This window comes from Carassius auratus, chromosome 41 (genome assembly GCF_003368295.1).
Source record: "Carassius auratus strain Wakin chromosome 41, ASM336829v1, whole genome shotgun sequence".
NCBI lineage: Eukaryota > Metazoa > Chordata > Actinopteri > Cypriniformes > Cyprinidae > Carassius > Carassius auratus.
In genome coordinates this window covers 9767641-9790530 of record NC_039283.1, presented here as the reverse complement: position 1 = coordinate 9790530, position 22890 = coordinate 9767641, and the positions used below count along the sequence as shown (strand labels likewise).

The following is a 22890-nucleotide window of genomic DNA, read 5'->3' as shown; positions in this document are numbered from 1 at the left end:
TGGAGTCATAAATAGTGTGCATGGCTCAGGGGATGCTGCGTTGCTCTCTGGATTGTCGGCCTGTGATCTCCCCTGCAGCCTCGTACTTGAGCTCTTCTCCTCTGGGAGAATAACAGCACTGTTCAGGCCGCTCTTGACCTGTGCTGAGGTCTGACTCAGGAATTCTTAAATATTCAAGTGTTCATCGATCTAGATGCTACAAACTCTAAAAGCAGAATTGCAAATATTGAAAAGGAATGCAAGAATAAAAAAGCCCAAGGGTTCTTCTGTGTTTGGCATGGTGTTTATCTAGTATGCTTATGTACTAAAAAAACTTTCCACGAATAGGGCTTGTGTCCCATTGCTGTTCTTTTTTAAAGCATTACACGGACTAATTCCAATTGTATGCATTTATTTATTGTTTCTTTGTGAAACTATTATATGTGTGAGATTAATATTCGAGTGATGTGAAATAAGAGAGAGATGGCCTGGAAGGGGATCATTTGAACACAAAATATGATGTAACTATTAAATGACTATTTTGTAGACTGTTTGTGGAAGGTGCTAATCATATTTTAAATCCCAAACAGCATGAACTGATAATACGTGAAATTGAATTCTGTACAACCGAACAAACTTTGCCCTTCCAATATTTCTCTCTGCTCATATGTCTTTGGCTTCCAGACCGTCAAATCGCTGATGTACTCTGGAAAGGCGCAGCAGGTCTAACAGTATTAATCCTCAAGGGCTGAAGATTGCTCAGCGGGCTCCCGATGTTATCATTTTATTGTTTTTATAGGGTTCTATTGCACAGTAAAGTCAATAAACACAGAGTTTACTTCTCCAGCTCTTCTGCTGGTGGAATCTTGTCAGTAAAATGCATTTCTGAGCATCTCAGCAGATTGTTATGAAATGAATTTGTCGAAGTGGCTTTAAACTTTTCAAACTTCCAAAAGCTATAGGCCTGTGTATGAATCAATTTTTATTTAATTTTTATCAGGGAATGAAAGATGACCCACAGGCCTTAAGGAGGCAAGGTACCTTTGATGAGGCCATTTACTTTTCTCTTTCTCTCTTTGACTCTGCTCATCTCCATTATGGCCTTGAACTTTAAAAGCCTGAGCTGAAACTCTTTTTCTGTTGAGCAGACGAATCGTGTTGCTTAAGCGAGCTAGCCGACAACTCTAAATGCAAAACACCTCCAGAGGTTTGGATGAGGTGCCAGGCTTTGTCTCTGGATTCAGCTTTGGTTCTTTTGAATCAGTGATTTCTTGTTTGTTTGATTTATTTTTGTTTGTTGTTGTTGTTTTTTTGTAGGGGGGATTTTTGAACAAATGGATGGACCTGTGGCACTCGTCAGCTCCGAGGAACTGGCTTTTAAATTTGCTGTTAATAATATTAACAGAAACAGGACATTATTGCCCAACACCACGTTAACATATGACATTCAGAGGATTAATATCTATGATAGCTTTGAGGCCTCCAGGAAAGGTAAGTGACGTGAGAATGTGAAGCTGTGTGGCTTTAGACCACAACATGGAACAGTTCACCCAAAAATGAAAATGTGCTGAAAATCATACAAGATTATTTTAAGAAAAGTTTGTTAATCAGGACACCTTTAGAGAAATGTAGCATTACATCACTTGCTCGCCAGCAGATCCTCTGCAGTGAATGGGTGCCGTCAGAATGGGTGTCCAAAAACATGCTTAAAAACATCACAATAATCCACGCCACTCCAGTCCATCAATGAAATTAAATGCTGCAAGTTTTTTAATAGGCAATCATCTGTGCACATTTCTCTGCCGATTAAGTCATAAAATATGACTTTCACTGCAGTAAGCAATATTATGGATAGAGGAAGTAAAAAAAAAAAAAAAAAAAAAAAGAAAATTATATATGTATATATATATATATATATATATATATATATGATTTGTTTCGACAAACATGCATTTTTTCACTCCACAAGATTGATGGACTGGAGTGGTGTGGATTACTTGTGGACTATTGCTATTGTGTTATCAGCTGTTTGTACTCTCATTCTGACGGCACCCATTCACTGCAGATGATCCACTGGTGAACAAGTGATGGAATATTACATGAAACATTTCTCCATATTTGTTCTGATGCAAAAACAAAGTCATCTGTATCTTGTATAGCCTGAGGGTGAGCAAAATTTCAGCAATATATATATATATATATATATATATATATATATATATATATATATAAATATAAGGATAAACTATACCTCTAAGCAAATGTATCTTATAACTCTTTTATCAGTAAGTAATGACTCGTATGAACTCTAAATGTATTTCTTAGGCCAAAACCTCTGAACACAAACAACATAAGAACAGTGATATTGTGTAACGTACAAAGGAGTATTCTGTATGCAGTAACATTTCTTACCACATGACCCACCGTCTGCTCTCGCCAGCGTGCGACCAGCTGTCTTTAGGTGTAGTTGCCATATTTGGGCCGTCTCACAGCTCCTCATCGAATGCTGTACAGTCGATCTGCAATGCCCTGGAGGTGCCACACATTCAAGTGCGATGGAAACACCACCCGATGGACAACAGGGATACATTTTATGCCAACCTGTACCCGGATTACTCTTCTCTCAGCTACGCTATCTTAGACCTGGTGCAGTTCCTCAAGTGGAAGACAGCCACCGTGGTTTACGATGACAGCACAGGTGAGATATAACGGCTTTATGTCAAGTGTGTCATTGTAAACTCTGCTGCTTGATGAAGTCCTTGCAGCCAAAGTAGGACCGTCACCTTTAAGAGTGTATTTTTGACTCTGTACTTCAGTGATAAGAAGCAGAAGTCTCTTAATTTTCCTGTTGCTGTCAGTCTTCAGCACTCAATAGACTAGAAACAGTTTGCATCAAAGTAATCGAGCAATGCTGCTTCTGACAGGAACAAGAATAGAAAGCAGTTCATCTGGGATGCAAAATATGTGATTAAAAACATATTTATTATTAAAAATACAACCAAGATAACTGCATGTTAAACTGAATGTCTGCTTCATAGTACAAGTTTTCAGAGCCGTGGCACAGAAGGAAGCATTTTGCGCTCAATTTTAGTAGCTCTGCTCACAAGGGACCCGTGTTTGAATCTGGCGAAGGTCATGTCCCAAATTTCCAAATCTTTCTTCATCCAAATTTTACATGGTTTCTAACTGGTCCAAGCTGTTATTTCTGGTCATTGACTGATCTAACTTGGCCTGGATCAGTTGGTCAACTCAATGGCAAGTACAAATGTCTAGAGATGTGGATCTCAAACTTTTTTTTTATTTCCAGGGGTCTCCTTTGTCCAACATATATATATATATATATATATATATATATATATATATATATTGTTGATATGTATGGAAACCTGTTTCGCCACTGAAAAAAAAGAAAAAGAAAGGTTATTGCGATTTTTTTTTTTCCACAGAATTGCAAGATATAAACTCACGATTGTGAGCTATAAAGTCATAATTGCGAGATATAAAGTCACAATTGCAAAAAAGAGAAAAAAAAGTTCTGACTTTATATCTCAGAATTGCAACTTTATGTCTTGCAATTGCGAGTTTATATCACGCAATTCTGACTTTATTTCTCAGAATGGCGAGTTTGTATCAGGCAATTATGAGAAGAAAAAAAATCAGAATTGTGATATTATTATTATTTATTTATTTATTTTTTATAATAAAAAAACATATAAAATTAATCTGTGAATTTAACATAAAATGTCCTGGCAGAAACCTACTAGCACCTTTTCCTAGAAAAAAAAAATAAAAATTATATATATATATATATAAATATAGGTGTCTAGTGATATCAGTATCAGCTATCATGTTCAAAAACCAGTTTGATCTCCCCAGGCTGGTTTGAGCTGGTACTGATATACTAAGTAATTGACTCTGGCCCTCAACTCTTCTTGTGCAGGTTTAATCAGACTCCAGGAGTTAATTATGGCTCCATCCAGGTATAACATCAGGCTGAAGATCCGACAGCTCCCTCTGGACAGCGCGGACACCAGACCTCTGCTCAAAGAGATGAAAAGGAGCAGAGAGTTTCGCATTATCTTCGACTGCAGCCACATAATGGCTGCCCAGATCCTCAAACAAGTGAGTTCACACATTGTGAAAGTGATGCACACTCATATCATACAATCCACTCTCTCAGAATTCAAGCCTGTTTGAAGTTTGAGTTGGGGTCTAGAGAAACTGTATTAGATTTGGATCTGACTTTTTAAATGAAATGTGCTGTATATTTTGCTGGAGGCAGAATGGAGATGAAGCTACACATACATGTGAACATGTATAGTGGCCTCCAAAAGTGTGGATCTGGATGAACTATTCCTTTCATTTCTTTAAATATGTCAATATAATAAAAAATTAAAAATCCATTAAGTAATTTTTCCAATTGCACCCTGATGAAGGGCTGTGTGGGCTGATATGCATTGGGTTTAAAACATGTAGCACTCTAATAAAGGCTTCATAATGTTAAAAAAAACATTTGAGATTGGTTGCTGATTTTTGTGACAAAAAAGCTGCTCAAAATGAAAACTACAGTAAAAGTATGTATTCACTTTGTGGTTGTTTGTACTGCTGTAGCTCTAGCATCATTTGTTTGAGGAGACTTCATGGGTACGCAGCCGCAAGAATGATCTTTCATAGTGTATTAAGTGTATGATTATAAGTATAATTTATATTATAAAGTTATAGTTGTGGGAGATACTATATCATGATGAGATAAAAAAAAAAAAGTTGAAACTATGAGATAGTAGGTCATAATTATGGCAAAAATGTGAAATTATGGAAAGTTAAAAATATTAAATCATAAGTTAAAAGTATGGAATATTCAAGTCATCATTATGAGATAAAAAAGGAATAATTTTGAAATAAGACGTGAAAATTAAGTGAACATAATTAAGACATGCAGTTATTTTTTGTCATAAATTAGCACAATGACTTTATATCATAATTTTAACTTTTATGTCATAATTTCAGCTTCTTTATCTTAGAATTATTTAGTTTGTCACAATTATGATATATCAAAGTATTTTATCATGTTGTGCAAATGTACTTACAAAAATCGGGCTGCAAACACTATACTGATTATGAAATTGATGCACTGTATGCATACCCTAGAGTGTGTAAAACCAAAATATATATTTTAGCCTTTAGAGGACTGCCTTTAAACTAAACTGTGACAAATTTAAAGGCTTTGCCTCTAACTGTGCCACTTGCAGGTCATTAAATATTTAGCTAGGATCATTGATGTTGCCTATAGTGTATTATGTCATTTAAAATACGTAATAATGTTGAATTCGCTCTTTATATATATATATATATATATATATATATATATATATATATATATATATATGTATGTATGTATGTATGTATGTATGTATGTATGTATATATATATATATATATATATATAGAGAGAGAGAGAGAGAGAGAGAGAGAGAGAGAGAGAGATGTGAAGTGATGATTTAAGTGATGCGTTCACAAACTTGTCCTTGCAACAAAACAAAAGCTCATCTGACATCATCGCAACTGCTATGGAGGATGTCTACCTTGGGTCAAATTGAGACTGAATATACTTTTCTATTTATATTGAAGACAAAAAACACTGTCCAAGCAGCTACTGCTTTAAACCTTGTAGGTTTTTCAAAGGATCTCCAGACAGTATTTGCTCTTCATTTCATTCAGCGTTGACGCTGCTGCATGTATCTCCCAGGTTTAACTGTAGGCTGTTTCATTTTACATTAGAACTTATGAAAAGTTGTGTCATTCTCTGTGGCCCGAGTCCTCTTAATAAGCTTAGTCCTGCGGTCACCTGTCTACAACCTGTCTGCGGCTCGTTTTTCTCTGTCAGCCTCTCCTGAACTTCTGTCGGTGCATGTACTCCCCCTCAGGCCAAAAAGAAATAGGAAATGCAGTCGGACACAGAGTCTGTCTGAGCGTCTGTGGACTAAATCCCAGAAGTCTTTAAAAGGCAGTCTGCGCTTGTGGGTGTGTGTGTGTGTGTGTGTGTGTGTGTGAGGGACTGGGAGATATAGAAAGTACAGGCACAGACATAGAAGGGGTTATTTCTGCAACCCATTGTTAGAAATGAAACAGTTTCTGACTTTTCCACAAACTTGAGTGATTACGGTCTAGAGGAGGGAAAGACCTCAGCATAACCTTGAGTTTTCCTCACGGCAGATGGCATAATTAAAGCAGACATACTGTATGAGCACCAAGGGAAAAGTAACCATTTGTATGAACATTTGAAGGAAATGTATTGGGAGTAGCCATGACCAATTTATAAAGCAATTATTATGTTTTAGTTCAGGAAAAGGGGGCCTTATGATTTCCACAGTGCAGAAAATATTAACAGAATAATGTAATCCAGACATAAAATTGGAACCAAATAACACTGAATACCATGGAATTTGGCCAAATTTGGCAAAATACATAAATAAATAAATAAATAAATAAACAATAAAAATAAATAAATTATAACTAATTGCATCCAAAATAAAAGTTTGTAAATAAACCATTATAATGCAATCCAACAAACAAATAAATAAATACAATTAATATATAAATAGGGCCCTACAGTAATAGTTAATTAATTCTCATCCTCCTGTTGTTACAAACCGTTTTGTTGAACGTCCCCTTTCTCTTTTATTGTTTGCAAAAGACATTGATATCTTTTGCGTTCAGCAGAAGAACACAAGTTATATTTGGAGCAGCATGAGGGTGACAGGATGTTCATTTCTTTGGGTCATCTATCCCATTCAGGGCCCTTATCATGATTAGAAGCTAGCTGCATTTGCTGTTCTGCTGTATGGTACTGGCAAATCAGAGAGAGACACTGATCAATCAACAGAGTTTAATAATTCTTCATAGATCCGCTATTTTATTCAATCTCATTTGTTGTTCATTGTTTGTGTTGGATGCCACAATGATTGCAAATTACTCTGACATGGCATAGTGACCTTTTTCATTATTTTGTTCTACCTCCCTCCCCTTCCTCTTCCTCCAGGCCCAGATGATGGGGATGATGACAGAGTACTATCACTACATCTTCACCACTCTGGTAATGTACCGCAGTACTAACAGCAAATTGAATGTCATTTGTTCTTGTGCTACTCCCACTTTATTTTTTGATGAATGGCTTTTAATTGCAGATGAGCTTTGGATCCAGTCTGCAATATCAATTTCACTTGACAAAACAGCCTTAATGGAGTTTCCGCCACCCCAGTGTAAAACATTAGCCCTTCCCTCAAGCTCAAATCAACAAAACGTCTTTGAAAAGCCTTTTCAAAGGCAACAACGTGATTGACTTGTGTTCTACCTCTGGATTTTGAAGCTCAGAAGTATAAATTGCAAATCACTGTTTTTGGAGATTTCCTCCCTGTTGCAAACACTTTTTCTCTTGAACACATTTTGGTGTTGTTTCTAAATCAAGTGAGCTGCTTCACTGTCCACTATGAAGGCCTCATATAAGACGTATTCAGAATGGTTATTCTAGGATTATTTATAGTTTTCATATTTTGAGTAAGCTTTCATTTTTGAATTTTCAATTTCAATTAAAATATTGTTGTCGTTTTGTATATAGCTTCAATTTTAATTACATGGTTTTTGGTTCAAGTGGCTTTAAAATGCACCTTATGTGTCAAGCATCTGAGTTATGAGAGAGGTTTACTGATCCTTGCTAAAGGCTTGATTACTACCCAACACACTGAAAACTAATCAGCTGTGTGTTTTTCATTAGACTATTAAATTTTTTAGCCCATGTAAATTGATCTATGATGTTTTCACACATTTATTGTTCATTATGATAAATCGACCATAGCAGTCACCCCGAGGACAAACTCTTGTATTTCACTGGAAGACAGTGTAAATTAATGTACTCCATACTGCTGAGCCGCATTGTCTGAGTGCACTATGTGATATTGTCTGTCAACATAGGTATTTGTGCATAAAATCTGGTTCTAGAATGTGCATGTATATACGATTGCACAGAAACTGAACAGCAAACGTTTATGTGTGGATTTCTTTTTTTCTTTTTTTTTAAGCTGTAGATTTGTCAAAAAAGAAGGAAGCTTAGGTATTAATACTAAGTATAAAAATAGTAGCAGATGAGTGTTTGCATTAAGTATGAATAACATTGGTAACACTTAAGATTATTGACCAATTTGCACTAATGCTTATTTGAATGCATATTACTAGCATGTTGGCTGTTTATTAGTACTTATAAAGCACATATTAATGCCTTATTCTGCATGACCATATTTTAGATCCCTTATTCCTGCCCCATACCTAAAATTAACAACTACCTTACTAATTAGAAAGAACCAGAAAGTAAGGAGTTCATTGAGGCAAAAGTCATAGTTAATAATTAATTAATAGTGAGAATTGGCCCCAAAACTAAAGTGTAACAATTACATGTTGTTCACACAAAATGCAAATGGTCACAGATGTCATTCAAAGTGTAAATATAAGTAATATACTGTTTACTGAAGGCAAAATATCTAAGCAATAGTAGGCAAAGTTAGTGAAACTGGCTTTTTGGCAACCAGGTTGCTTATTTATACTTAGCGTAAATAGCTGCAAAAAAAGAGAAAATAAATATTATTATTATTAATAAACGAATAATTAAATTAAATTAAATTAAATTAAAGCAACCAAGCGTAATTTTTGGTGTGAGTGACTGATATCAGATTTACATGCTCAGACATGTAAGACAATAAAATAAGCAATGTAGCTATTTCTGTTATGATTATGTATGTGTCACGGTTTTACGCTGCCTGAAGGAATACGGAGTAGAGGATAAACGGAATAAGGTTTTTAATGTATCCAACACAGGGGATATCCAACATGGAGCACAGAGGTAGACACACGTAAGTAGCAAATGGTAATGAAGACCCGACAACACAGAACTGAAAGGACAAGGCTTAAGTACAACAGAGAATTGGGGAAACACAGGTGGATGGAATCATTAAATTAACAGGGACATGGAACACATGAGGAAGATAATGGACACACCTGGGAACTAATCAAACACGGAAAGACAGAAACTGGGTCACGGGCAAAAACACACTAAATGAGTCCAGGTGTGTGACAGTACTCCCCCCTCCCGGTAGGTGCGTCCTCGCACCGTAGAAACAACAGGGGGAGGCGTGGGTGGGAACTTGGGAGGAGGTTCCGGTGGAGGACGGACTCCCAGGAGGGGGCCAGCAGACAGGGACCACAGAAGGAGGAGCCAGGGAGGAGACGGAGGAAGGAGCCAGGGAGGAGACAGGAGCAGGAGGAGCCAGATGGTCCACCAGAGACCAGCCAGGACTGAGATCCAAGGTGGAGTCGACGGCGGGAGGAGCCATGGTGAAGGAAGGGTCGACAACACCAGGGGGCCGACAGGCGGAGACTGCACCGGTGGGTGAGGAGCCCAAGATGGAGCAGCACAGCCGCAGAGCCAGGGTGACGACGAGGATCCGGAGGGCCTAGGTGGAGCTGAAGGCTCAGGCGACCAAGGTGGAGGCGGGGTCTCGGCAGACCGCTGTGGAGCCGGAGTGACCGAGGATGGAGGTGGAACCGGAGGGAAGGAGGAGCCTGACAGAGCCGGAGGGATGGAGTGATGAGGTGGAACCAGAGGAGTGAAGTCCCGAGGCGGCGGATGGTCGACGACTGACCAAGGTGGAGCCGGAGGGACGAGGGAGCCCGGTGGAGCAGGTGGGATGACAGGCCACGGTGGAGACGAGGGAGCTAAGAGCCAAGGCGGAGCCGCTGGGTCGAAGGACCGAGGAGGAGTCCAGGGCTCGGAGGCTGGAGGCGGAGACAGGGCCTTAACACGCCAAGGCGGAGATGGAGACTGGCAGTCCAGCGGCGAACCACCGCGCCCCGATGGCGCGGACTGAGGGTGAGCTGCGGGACTGGCTGGCACCAGCAGGGATGACGAGGAACTGGCTGGTCTAGGAGGAGGAGAGAGGAGAAGGATGGGAGGAAGGACAGGAGGATCAGGACTGGACGGAACCAGCGAAAGAGGAGTAGAGGGACCAGCAGGTTTGGGAGGAGGCGGGAGAGGGAGGCTGGGAGGGAATACAGGAGACACAGAAGATTCAGGGCTGGGCGGAACCAGCGGAGACACAGAAGATTCAGAGCTGGGCGGAACCAGCGGAGACACAGAAGATTCAGGGCTGGGCGGAACCAGCGGAGAAACAGAAGATTCAGGGCTGGGCGGAACCAGCGGAGACACAGAAGATTCAGAGCTGGGCGGAGCCAGCGGAGAAACAGAAGATTCTGAGCTGGGCGGAGCCAGCGGAGATACAGGAAATTCAGGGCTGGGCGGAACCAGCGGAGAAACAGAAAACTCAGGGCTGGGCGTAACCAGCGGAGAAACAGAAAACTCAGGGCTGGGCGTAACCAGCGGAGAAACAAAACTCAGGGCTGGGCGGAACCAGCGGAAATGGAGCAGAGGAAATGACTGGAGGAGGTAGGAGTGGGAGACTGAGAGGGTATACAGGGGAATCAGGGCTGGACGGAACCAGCGGGGAAACAGGAAAATTAGGGATTACCTCCATAGACCAGTCCATCAGATCCAGAGCTTGCTCCTTATGACCTTCAGAGACTGTATACAGCTCACCCTCAGTCGCAGGAGTGTGGGCAGGGCTTTCCTCCACGCCCTCGATCTCCACGAGGACTCCCACGATGCACGGTGTTGCCGGCTCACACACCTGGTCAGTCGCGCTCTCGAGTTCCGGCTCCCTGTCAGTGGATGGCTCGGGCTCTGCGGCTGCGGTGGGCTCTGGCTCCGTGCGGCGTGATGGTGGCTGGCTGGTCTCTGGGTCGGGAGTGGGGCTGGCGAGGTCCTCTATGGGGCAGACGGTGAGAGGCGACCCATTTCTCGCCAGAGTCCACTCCACGTATGCGGCGAAATCCTCTCGAGGACCATCTTCGGACGACAACGCTCTGCATTTGGAGTTCAGGCTGGTGTTGTAGAAGGTGCAGAGCGCGCCGTCCGGGTAGCTGGTGGCATTAGCTAATAGGAAAAACTGTTTGGTATGGTCCTCGAGAGAACGTCCTTCCTGCTTCAGCAGGAGGATGAGGAATTCGGGACGATAGAGGGGATCCATAGACACTAAGAAACAAAAAGACTTTGAAAACACAAAAACAAAACGGAGGGAAAAAACACGCAGTTTTCTATTTTCTCTTTTGAGGTCGGGTCTTCTGTCACGGTTTTACGCTGCCTGAAGGAATACGGAGTAGAGGATAAACGGAATAAGGTTTTTAATATATCCAACACAGGGGATATCCAACATGGAGCACAGAGGTAGACACACGTAAGTAGCAAATGGTAATGAAGACCCGACAACACAGAACTGAAAGGACAAGGCTTAAGTACAACAGAGAATTGGGGAAACACAGGTGGATGGAATCATTAAATTAACAGGGACATGGAACACATGAGGAAGATAATGGACACACCTGGGAACTAATCAAACACGGAAAGACAGAAACTGGGTCACGGGCAAAAACACACTAAATGAGTCCAGGTGTGTGACAGTATATATATATATATATATATATATATATATATATATATATATATATATATATATATATATATATTAGGTACACAAAAATGACAGTTTTAATGCCAGTACAGTTTTGGTACAGCGGGAGATTTTATTTATTTATTTATTTATTGAAGTGGTTTACTAAACAAATTGCTCTTTCTTTAAATGAACTCATTTATAACGAAAAAAAAAAAAAAAACAATGGTCATAAAAACTTCCCTGAGCTTATGCTCTAAAATATAAACCCTTTTACATTAAGACCGCACTGGGCACTGGGGCTGTGACTACAGGGCCCCCACCACAATAATGATTTATATATAGAGCTTTAATTAGGAACTTTATCCCATATCAAGATTCTAAATTTCTTAATTTTGTTCCCAATTTCAATCTCACATAATAAGATATACATAATTTAATAATAATAATAATAATACTAGCCAAAGTAAAAATAAACTTACTGAAGTCAACAGTCACAAATTAGGCTAAAACAGAACTAAGATCATACAAAATTGGCCTACTTTTAAAACTTAAAACACTTATAATAAATATTATACTGTATAAATAAAATGTACAAATATCCTGAATAGTCTGCACTGTATACAAGTGTACAAGTGATTCAGTAAAAAACCTGTATGAGATTCCTAATTCTGTTGAACACAAAACGTGTTTACATTATAAGCTTAGCCTATAAATCAAGACTCGCTTCAGTCAATGATTTATGTATTTCTACAGGATTATCTCCCAACCCTTGAATTAATATAGTTTATTTAAACACAAAAACAATATACTGTATATCCGGTTAATAATCAAACTAACCTAAAATCTGTGTGGACGATGACACCGGTTTTTTTTTTTTTTTTTCTGCTCTGCGAGCTCTTCTTTTTTCAATTTTCCTTTTTCTTCTAAATTATATATATAAAAAAAAATACATTTGTTGTTGAAACATATTCATTTACACAGTGCCTCTCATAATTCATTTCATAACAGATTTATTTAAACATTAAATGATTAAGACATCACTAACAGGTAAAGTAAAATATAATGAGTATATAGTCTAATATTTTACAAAATGTGCTTCTCTAGACTTTATTTATAGAGAACTAATGAGCTGTGGACACTGATAATGACCTGACTGAGCTAAATGAATGTGGCATTTTGTTTACAAGCTGTTTTATTGTCATCTTTCTGTGCTTGAAACAATGAATGAGCGATTGATTACTTGATGCATGAAATGTTCATACATGTATATTTCTCGGAATAAGGCGAGAGGAAGAGGCGATCGTGCTGCTGTTTGAACTGTGGCATTTATACAGTGATCTGTCGTGCCACATAAAAGGGCATCAAAACAGCATTTATTGTTTGAATTTCCAAGAAAAAAAGGAACTAATTTGAAAGATGAGACTTTTTTTCCTATCAAAAGTAACAATATATAAAACTTGAAGTTTCCAATGAAGTTTATTTCATGCAGTGATTAAAACAATGCTGTATTTGTTTGGTACGCATGCGTACTGAACCGAAAGAACATTTTCGCTACAAATACGTGTACCATTACACCCCTAGTATGCATTTACAATAATCCAACTAGGAATCCACTGCATTCTAAGCATTTGAGCATCAATCAACATGTATACGCTTATGCCACATTGATACAGTAAAACATTAAAATGGAAAGAAGCCATAAAACAGACTTCCATCATAGCGTCTACATTTAACAAGAAATCATTTATGCCATCGTTCAAAAAGAGCTGTTTCTTGGGGCCAGCCATTTGTGCATGTGTTTTTCATGTTTCTCTCTGAACATTTCTAACCCCACAGGGTGTTAATGAAATAGTCCATTAAGTTCTACCACATTTCTTCACCGCCCCCACCTTCCCAACATGTTTGGCAATATGTAGGATGGTACAAGAAACCGTCCGACTGTTCTCAGAATAACACTCCAGACAATAGCATGCGTAGTGTGGGAGTGTGTTGGTATTGTTCTAGAGTGTTAATTAGCCTCAGCACATTATAGGAAGCTCTTTCAATGAACACTGTCTTGCTCATTTTGCCATTCATTTTCAGATTTACAGAACCCCTTGTTAGGTGTCTGTGCCTTTTGCTTTGACCTCGTAAGACAAAAAGATCTTGATTAATTTACACTTAATCTTAATGCTATTTTCCACCCAAGCAATTTCATTTTCAGAGTATTCTTCGTTCCACAACACTGCATTGAGAATATGAAATGTGTGAAATCCTTTTTTTTGAAGAATCCACACTGTTAAAATCATTGAATGCCAAGAATAGTGATACATTTTTAGTGTCAGGTCGGCATTCAGAGCGGTGTGAAGTGTTTACGGTTCAATTGGCTGGATGGAAGTAATGGAGACCGGATTACAGAGGAAATAACTGTTTCAATCAGCTATTGTGCGAATGACTCCTGGCTCACTGTCTATGATATCATACATGCTGGCACAGAGGTGTACGTCCCACTATGCTTCATCTGGCTGTACCCAGGCGGCCTGGAAAGCACAGTATTATCCTTTTATCTCTTTTATTTTTGCTCTGTCTATCTTCTTTTTTCTCCTGCTTTTATCAGGGACAAAGAAACAAGAAGCCTCTCACCCAGCAACAATGAAGCTCAATTCAGGCTGGTTAAATGAGATCCTTTTCTCTCTCTTTCCTTTAGGATCTCATGGCCATAAACCTGGAGCCGTACCGCTTTTGTGGTGTCAATATGACTGGCTTCCGCATCCTAAACGTGGACAATCCTCAGGTTGTCTCCATTGTGGAAAAGTGGTCCCTTGAGAGGCAGATTCCCCCAAAACCGGACTCCGGTCTCCTGGAAGGGATCATGACGGTATGCTTCCATTTTCTCTCTGAATGTCACCAGCTAATCAAAAAAAGAAATGGCACATTAAACAAAGGCACATAAGCTTTGAATAGGTTCCACTTGTATCCAATCCCAACCATAGCCATACATATTCAGTTAATCTCTACTCTTAAAAAAATAAACTCTAAAGGAGCTATTTATTTCTTAATATATTCCAAGACTGTGAAATGTTTCAGATGGATTTGGTGTCTCTAATAATTATAATTACCATAGTCGAGAGAATAATGGTGGTACTCAAATACAGTATCAAATACTTTTTTGCTAGGTAATAGATTCCTTTAGACTGCAGCAGGTCAGATTTAATAATTCCAAATGGTATGCCTTATACGCTGCCTTTATTGAATACCATGATGTAAAGACTGGTTTCGACTGCATGGCTTCTGATTATCTATTAATCAGTTTCCCAGTAGTTCAAATACTCTTACGCCATTCTGTAGAATTTCTGATTATTTTAATTTAGAGGAGTACTGTTATCATACAACCACACACACACACACACACACACACACACACACACACACACACACACACATGCTTTCAGTGCTACCATTTCCTTTAAATTGACTTTTTGTTTCATAAATATCAAGGTGTACTTTGTCTTTTGTGTAACGTTGAAAACCCTAGCATATGCATCTTAGATGGCATTATTGTATTTGGAACAGCTAACAAGACTGATGTGAGGCATATAGTTTCTACCACATCCATCTCTGTGTTGAATGTTTGAATACAGTTCATTTCAATCACTCAGTTTAGTCAGCTCAGCTATTGAATAAATGTACTTTTCCATCTGGTCTAGTGTTCGCAACACTCTTTTTACCCACAGCTCTCAAATCACAACAACATTTTGCCTGGTTACAAGAAGCCTATGGCAAGGTCGATATAAAGGACATCTCAGTGAACACATCTTCCTGCGGACATGCTTGATCTAGAGTAGCTCACATTGCCTGAACAAGCCCTCATCTCTCCAGAAGATTGTTACAGTAGGATGTGTTACAGTTTGGGCAAGTGGATTGTATACCAGTTTTTTTTTTCTTACTTTTTATTAATTGAAATAATTATTGTCTGAAGTCGTTGCAGACAAAATCAATCCAGTTGCTCTATGGCTGGTGACAATAGCAGAGCTGGAAAATTACATGTTTTTGTCTATATTGAATACTTTGGTTCTTGCTCGGGTGAACAATCCATCTCCTGGTTGGCCACACGAGTACATTTTATTATATATTTTTATTTTTATTTTATTTTTTTATTTTTTTATTTAGTAATTCTGAAGGACTTCATTACCTGGATCTTGTGTGTTTTTAATTGCAGTATGAGCTAAACTCTGCAGGACAGTGACCTTCCAAGAGAAAGATTGGACAACCCTGGTATATGTTAGAGGGAATGTTTTAGGAGCTGAGAAAGAAACTGACTGAAGAGGGACCAGATACATCCTTGCTGAAAGCCACAGTAGATGTTCAAGTTCTTTGATGAGCTGAGCTTGGGGGGATCAAAAACCTTGGTCAGATTTGTGAGGTACAGGGTTTTATGCTGCTCCGAGCATTTCTCCTGGAGTTCGTGAAGCTATATCATGCCCATATTTCAATCTGTAAAATAAAACTTTTTAGCCTGTCATGTAGGGGAATACATTGCCCACTCTTTTTAAAATATTCTTTGCAGCTAGTTTGCAGACACTTGGAAACAGGGATGGATAAATCCAGTCTCGGAGGATCACCTAATCCTGCAGAATTTAGTTTAAACTCTATAATAAAAACATGTGCAGTTCATAAAAGTCTTAAAGGGGTGCTGTCCTGCCGAGTTTAGCTTCATACCCAATCAAACACACCTTTATATATCAAACCTATTTTTGGGGGGGATTACTTAAATATTACAAACTAATTTTGATTAGGGATTAAATAGTCAGTGGCTCATTTAGTATCTTAATTGGAGTAATTCATTTATTTAAGAACGGAGTTTATTTTCTTACTGTGGAGGTGTGTTTAAGGCATCGAAGGTACATTTTCATAGTTCTTCTTGAAATATATTCTGATTTAGGGCATCCTTATGCCTTTTTTATTTTTTTTCTGAATCTTCCATGTTAAGGTGTTCAGCATTTTCGTTCAGTTTTGAGAAATGTTTGGCAGTATTTGACTTTACAGCAGACTGGAAAACAGTGTTATGAAAATGGAGAGAGAACAGACTTAAGGATGCAGTGTCTGACAATCCTCATGTTTAGCTGTAGCCTGTTCGCTGTAGACTGAGTGTGTCTCAATGGGAACTTGTGCTTGGATTTGGCACAGAAGTATGACTTGGTCATGCAAAGATTATGGAAAGAGATTAACTCCAGTCACAGTGTTTACAGATGCTGAAATGGTTGGAAGACTAAAATCTCTTTCTCTTGTGCTGTACTTGCTTGATGGACCATGCAGATAGATTCCCTTATCTTTGTCCATCAAATTTAGGACTCCAAAGAAACATATGAGAGGTAAAGTTGCCGCCAAATTCTTCAAAATGGTAGCACCAACACCTGATTAGATAGAACTGGTGGAGGGAACATAAATTAATAATAAAGGACAAATAATCTAATCAGGGTTTGGTGCTACCATTTTGAAGAATTTGGTGTTTTCAACATCAGTACTGTTTCATCTAGCTTAAAATCACCAAGACATCTGGGTTTTGTAACAGAGAATCCTGTGCTGTATTCAAATGCTCCTCACTGGATTGCGTGATCGAGATCAGTCTGCAAACATACCGCGGTTTCGTTCCACTTTTGGAGCATTTGTCATTTGATGTTTCTCGTCAAAATAGCAGTGCAAAATCAAAGAGAGTAGGGTCAACTTTTGAGCTAATGAAATGTCATCAAAACAGCACAAAGACAGGCATTACCATATGGTCACAGTTTGAAGCAATGCAATGTCAAACCCATGTGTAAGCAAGCAATGCACTGAATTTTGTATGATTTACTGTACAAAGATAGAAACAATTAGTTGTCAAACAATTATTCTTCTACAGTTATTCTTTTTTTATTATTAGACATTTATATTTGTAGCATTGTTCAGTTAAAGAACAACGATGCATCACTAAAAATAGTAGTAAAAAAAAAAGAGCAATACATCTAAATGAGGCACTTGATTGTTAGCAACTTATTAAAACAATAAGTATGAACCATGGAAGTTTTGCCACACAACAATGACATGACAATTTTGCCATGAAACATGAAAACTTTTCCTAATTCCTTGAACCCATCCCTCCTCCTCCTTGAAGAACAACAAACCATTTATTCATACACACTGTCTCCTAGCATAAGACTTGAATCAAATGGTGAAGACTTCTCTTCTTTTAACATTTTGATTCAGCTGTGCTAATGGTGCTGAGCAGTGGCCTAGTTTGCTGTTTGACAAGGTTGTCAACTGGTCAGCTCTAACACTCCTCCCGCTTGTCGGATCCTTTCAGCTAACATATCGCCCCCCGTATTTATTTCAGACAGATGCTGCTCTGACGTACGACGCAGTCCACATTGTGTCGGTTTCTTACCAGCATGCGCCGCAGATGACTGTCAACTCATTGCAGTGTCATCGCCACAAACCCTGGAGGTTCGGAGGACGCTTCATGAGTTTCATTAAAGAGGTAATGACAATCGCTCGTGGCACTGCTGTCACAAACACTTCTGCTCTCCAGAGAAAAGATAAGATATATAAGATATTGTTTAAATAACAGAGTATCAGCTTCTCTGCTGAACACTTGTCATTGATGCCTGTTGAAGCTCATTTTAAGTGGTTTTCTTTTTATTTGTGATTTAAACTGCATTGTTGTATACGTTGACCCTCAAAAAATATCTGCACACTTTAGCGATGGTTGCAAAATTTTTTTAGTGAATATTTTGTACCAATATCTAAGTATTTTCAATACTTTTCAATATTTTAATTTCCATTTTAAAGAAAGATAGCACAAGCACACAAAAAAAACATGACATTTCTATTGTTTGTAATTGACTGGTAAGCCCTTTATAATGTAATTAAGTTTGTTAGGGTTATATTCTTAAGTTATACAGAGAATATCAAGCTTTTGTTTTGATATGAATGCAACATAGAAGCAAACTGCATATAGCCCAGTATAGTTTGAAATTAGTGTTGAAAGGTTTTCAATAATTTATATATATATATATATATATATATATATATATATATATATATATATATATATATATATATATATATATATATATATATATGTATATATATATATATATATATATATATATATATATATATATATATATATATAAAGCACAACTCTCCTGTCAATTTGAATGGTCCGAATATTACACAACGAGTACACTCATGTTTATGCAGCCTACAAATGCACATTTCAGAGGATATCATAATTGCAGTTTTTAAGGTTAAATGTTTATTATATAATATAAGACTTGTTTAAATGAAATACATTATTGGCGATTGGCGAATGCAGAAAGCAGATGAGAACGTAGCATTGTGTGCTCAGTTCTCTTCAATGTCAAAATAAAAGTTCAACATGCTGTCTAAATTTCTTTAAAATAAATTTAATAAAATAATAATAATAATGATAAATAGTACACTATATATGTGAGGTACCTTTGGTATCTTTCTGTGAAATAAATAACACTCACTCTGATAGTTTTGTTATCAGTGACATGCCTATACTTCTAATCGTGACCTAAATGTCCAAATACCTTTACCAATTATACATTAGTAAATACCTTTACAACTGATACATTCCACATCATTATTCAGAGGCTATCTTTGGTTTTAATGGTGAATCTTACCTGATAAACTATTACCATTCACCATCCATTTTAATTGCCTCATTTAAGTGCAGTAGATAAGCTGATTGCAGAAAGTTTGCATTCGTTCTCATCTGGCCCTGCACTACTAAACTCACAGTGTCCCACTTTCTCATCACCGTGTGCTTCGCACGCAAATGTGCTCATCATAATCAGCTCTTATTTCAGCTCACAAGAGAGACTTTGATTGGGACTCATAATAGGCAGATTAGAGTTGTTGAACACAGCTCTGTGGAGCGGCGTGTATGAGAGAAGAGCAAAATGAGGGCCGTGGAGTTGGCGTGGAGAGCATTGTCTCTCTTTGGCATAGCAGAGAACACACGTTTTTGTGAAATGTCTCCTGAACAAGAACGGAGGTGTTTCATTTGGAAGAGGTTATGGAGAGAGCTTGAGATCAGTGTGTGTTTTTCAGGGGAGGAGCTTTTTGCTTAGAGGCCGAGAGAGGAATGGAGAGGAGGAGTTGCAATGTAATTTTTTCTGTGTCTCTAGAGATTGTTGCAAGTGAGATGGTCGTTAATTAGGACAGAGGTCTTGGGGGAAGATGTATTTGAGGCGCTGGGACATAAAATGTAATTAAAAAGGAAATAGAAGCTGTGTGTGTGCGCTTATGAGGAAGTGTATTAGGGGGTAAGGTATGTAAGCACAAGTATGTTTGCCCGTCATGGACGAGAATTGAAGAACTGACTCCATTTCAATTCATGAATGTGAATTTGAATGGATTGGAACAGTAGTATGTTGAATACTACAGTAGTATGCAGTATGTTGAATTGGATTTTGAATTAAAGAGAATCTTATTTTCACTGGTTGTCATTGCAACATTTCCTTGAAAATGGAAAATATATAAAAATGAGCAAATATCAAATATTTTTGAAATTTTAATTGTGTATCAGTGATAATAATATAACACTGTACTGAACTAAAATTCAACAGTCACACAACAAATGGTTCTATCTATCTATCTATCTATCTATCTATCTATATATATATATATATATATATATATATATATATATATATATATATATATATATATATATATATATATATAATACTCCAGTTCTGTCTTCTTTGTTGTTTGAAATTAAATTTAAATTGGGATTTAATTTGGACTGAAATAGCATTCTAAGTTAAATTCTGAATATTGCACAACCCTGGTGTGTTTAAATTGTTGAACATCTCTCTCTGCTCTTTCAAGTCTCACTGGGATGGCCTGACAGGACGGCTGTGCTTCAACAAAACCACAGGTCTGCGCACCGACTTTGATCTTGACATTGTGAGTCTTAAGGAAGATGGCCTCCAAAAGGTAAACCACCACACAAATACAAAACAACTGTCTCAAATCAGACATAACAACTCCCAAACAAAACACATATAGGCTAATAATGCTTTTGCTATGTCTCCGTGCTTTTTTGCACAGGAGGAGGGATAAAATGATCAAAAGCTGTTTTCTTCCGCTAATGCTTGCATGTTAAACAACTCACTGTTGTTTTGCATAGTCGATTATGGCAGAAACATTCATGCTGCAAAAGAACAAATATGAGTCATTGCAAAGGATTGTTTCTCCCCTCAAATAACCTTCTGATTTCACAGTGTAGCATTCTGAAACCTCTTGTACGTCGTCTCGTTTGGTCCCCATTGCTGTGAAAATGAAGAGCAATCTGTGTCTTACGTTTAATTTACCTCCTAACAAGGAAGCAAATGAGGTGTTTAAACATAAGCATAAGTTAGTGGATCATAAAGCAAATTGGATTAGTGTACAAAGTACTGTTAATTACAAACCTTCATTAATGACTGGCTGAAGTTACACATAGCATGCTTTTGTGCAGTCATGAGGTATGTAAATATGCACTAAATTATTTTTCTTTTTTTGAAGTTTGAATGTCATAATGTAGACAATATTTGAAGATGATTTCTGTAATTTTATTATAATAAAATGTTGTTAGTATATCTGCCAGAGAGAGAGAGAGAGCGAGATAGAGAGAGAGAGAGAGAGAGAGGTTTAAACACATCTAGCAACTGCAACCATGAAAGCATGCAAAGGTTTGTGACAAATGTAATTACCAAATTAATATTTAATTAATAAATTACAATGAAACATTCAGGATAAATGTGTGAAAGCAAACAGACTTTCTGTATTACATTTTTAATTGAGCAGAATATCTCAGTAAATATAGCTAAACTTCAGCTTACACGTTTGCCTGTATTTTCAGCTCATCGGCGTATTTTTCCATAATGTAGAGAGAGCGAATGCCATATATATATATATATATAATTATTATTATTTCTTTTTTTTTCTTTTTTTTTTTTTTTAAGAGAGAAACAAAAAAGTACTCTGATTAGGGGATTTAGGTGTATGACATCTGGCAACCCCAACCATGATCGTTTCACTAAAAAACAGCTTAAAAATATCACAGGCTCGAATTCGGTAGCACAAACACACACAAAATGATAAAACCCATAGTTCCTGTAGAGAACTATAATGCAATTCGCAGTAACATTCACATATTTCTCTTAGTAGACCACATATTTAATGGTTCTATAAGTAGCTACAAAAAATAATAATAATAAAATAAATACAAAGGATATTAATCTGCATTTTAGACTGGAATAAGTATGATGGATCTGTTCATTTTGAGAAGGCCAAGAAAGTGTACTGTCAGCAATGTGAATAAATAATTGTGCCATGTCGTGATAATGACTTTTAATGAATTTAGTTAGTTGCAGTCAATTTGCAATTATAGAACCTCATCCTATTAAGTGGCGTAGCATATCATCTGAAATGTGCATCACCTAGAATTTAGCCAATCTGTAACTAATACATGTGTCAAGCCATATGCATTTGTTAGGCTCTGCATCAGGTGAGTGGTGTTATCGGGTGATTGAGGAGATGTGCCACTCTTGTTGCTTTATGCATTTGAGTACAGTTGTAGTGTTGCAGGAGGGGGCAGTGGCACACGACCTCAGACAGAGATGGATACAGACAGCTATGAGGCCATTTGCATTAAAGATTTGTTGAGGAGTGACTGAACAATATGCAGGAATTCCTTTTTTTCTCGCTGCAGAAGAATGTTTGTGCAAACTAGCTTAATTTCCCCAGATTTGCTGATATTAGAGGCAATATTCACAGTACAGCTATTGCAACTGCTGTCTGCATTTTACTGTGTAAATGTTTGCTGTGTGTTTGTACAACATATAGTGTGTGTGTGTGTGTGTGTGTGTGTGTGTGTGTGTGTGTGTGTGTGTGTGCTCCTGTTTTTGTGACATATCAGGACACAACTCTGTTACAATAAATATATAAAATTATTATTTTTTCTTGTCGAAGGATGGTTCATTTGAAAGGCCAAAAACACTTTGCAAGAATGCAATCTAACATAGCCTCAAACATTTAGTTATTAGCTATTAGCCATGCAAAACTAAATTAACACATAGTTGTAAAAGTTGTCCATATGCAATTCATACCAGAACACAAGTACGTGCCCTGTAATTTATAATTTGTTCATTTATTTTTTTCAACATAGAAATGAACTAACAAATGTCTTGTTTATAGTTGATGCTACATATTAAGCTGGAACAGGAATTTTTAATCACAAACAATAAATAAATAAATAACACCTTCACAATGTTAGCAGATTCTAAATCATACCATAAGTTCTGCCTTTTCCTTTGTTCAATATT

General features: G+C 37.7%; 1 protein-coding gene across 1 annotated transcript in view; it reads left to right on the top strand.

The window, feature by feature from the left end:
• Positions 1 to 22890, top strand: part of LOC113060046 (glutamate receptor ionotropic, kainate 3-like) — a 119913-nt gene that overhangs the window by 57255 nt on the left and 39768 nt on the right. The window contains exons 2-8 of the mRNA XM_026228838.1: positions 1297 to 1470; positions 2420 to 2677; positions 3920 to 4101; positions 7018 to 7071; positions 14217 to 14387; positions 17880 to 18023; positions 20411 to 20518. Coding sequence (XP_026084623.1) covers positions 1297 to 1470; positions 2420 to 2677; positions 3920 to 4101; positions 7018 to 7071; positions 14217 to 14387; positions 17880 to 18023; positions 20411 to 20518 — 1091 coding nt within the window. The remainder of the gene's footprint in view (positions 1 to 1296; positions 1471 to 2419; positions 2678 to 3919; positions 4102 to 7017; positions 7072 to 14216; positions 14388 to 17879; positions 18024 to 20410; positions 20519 to 22890) is intronic.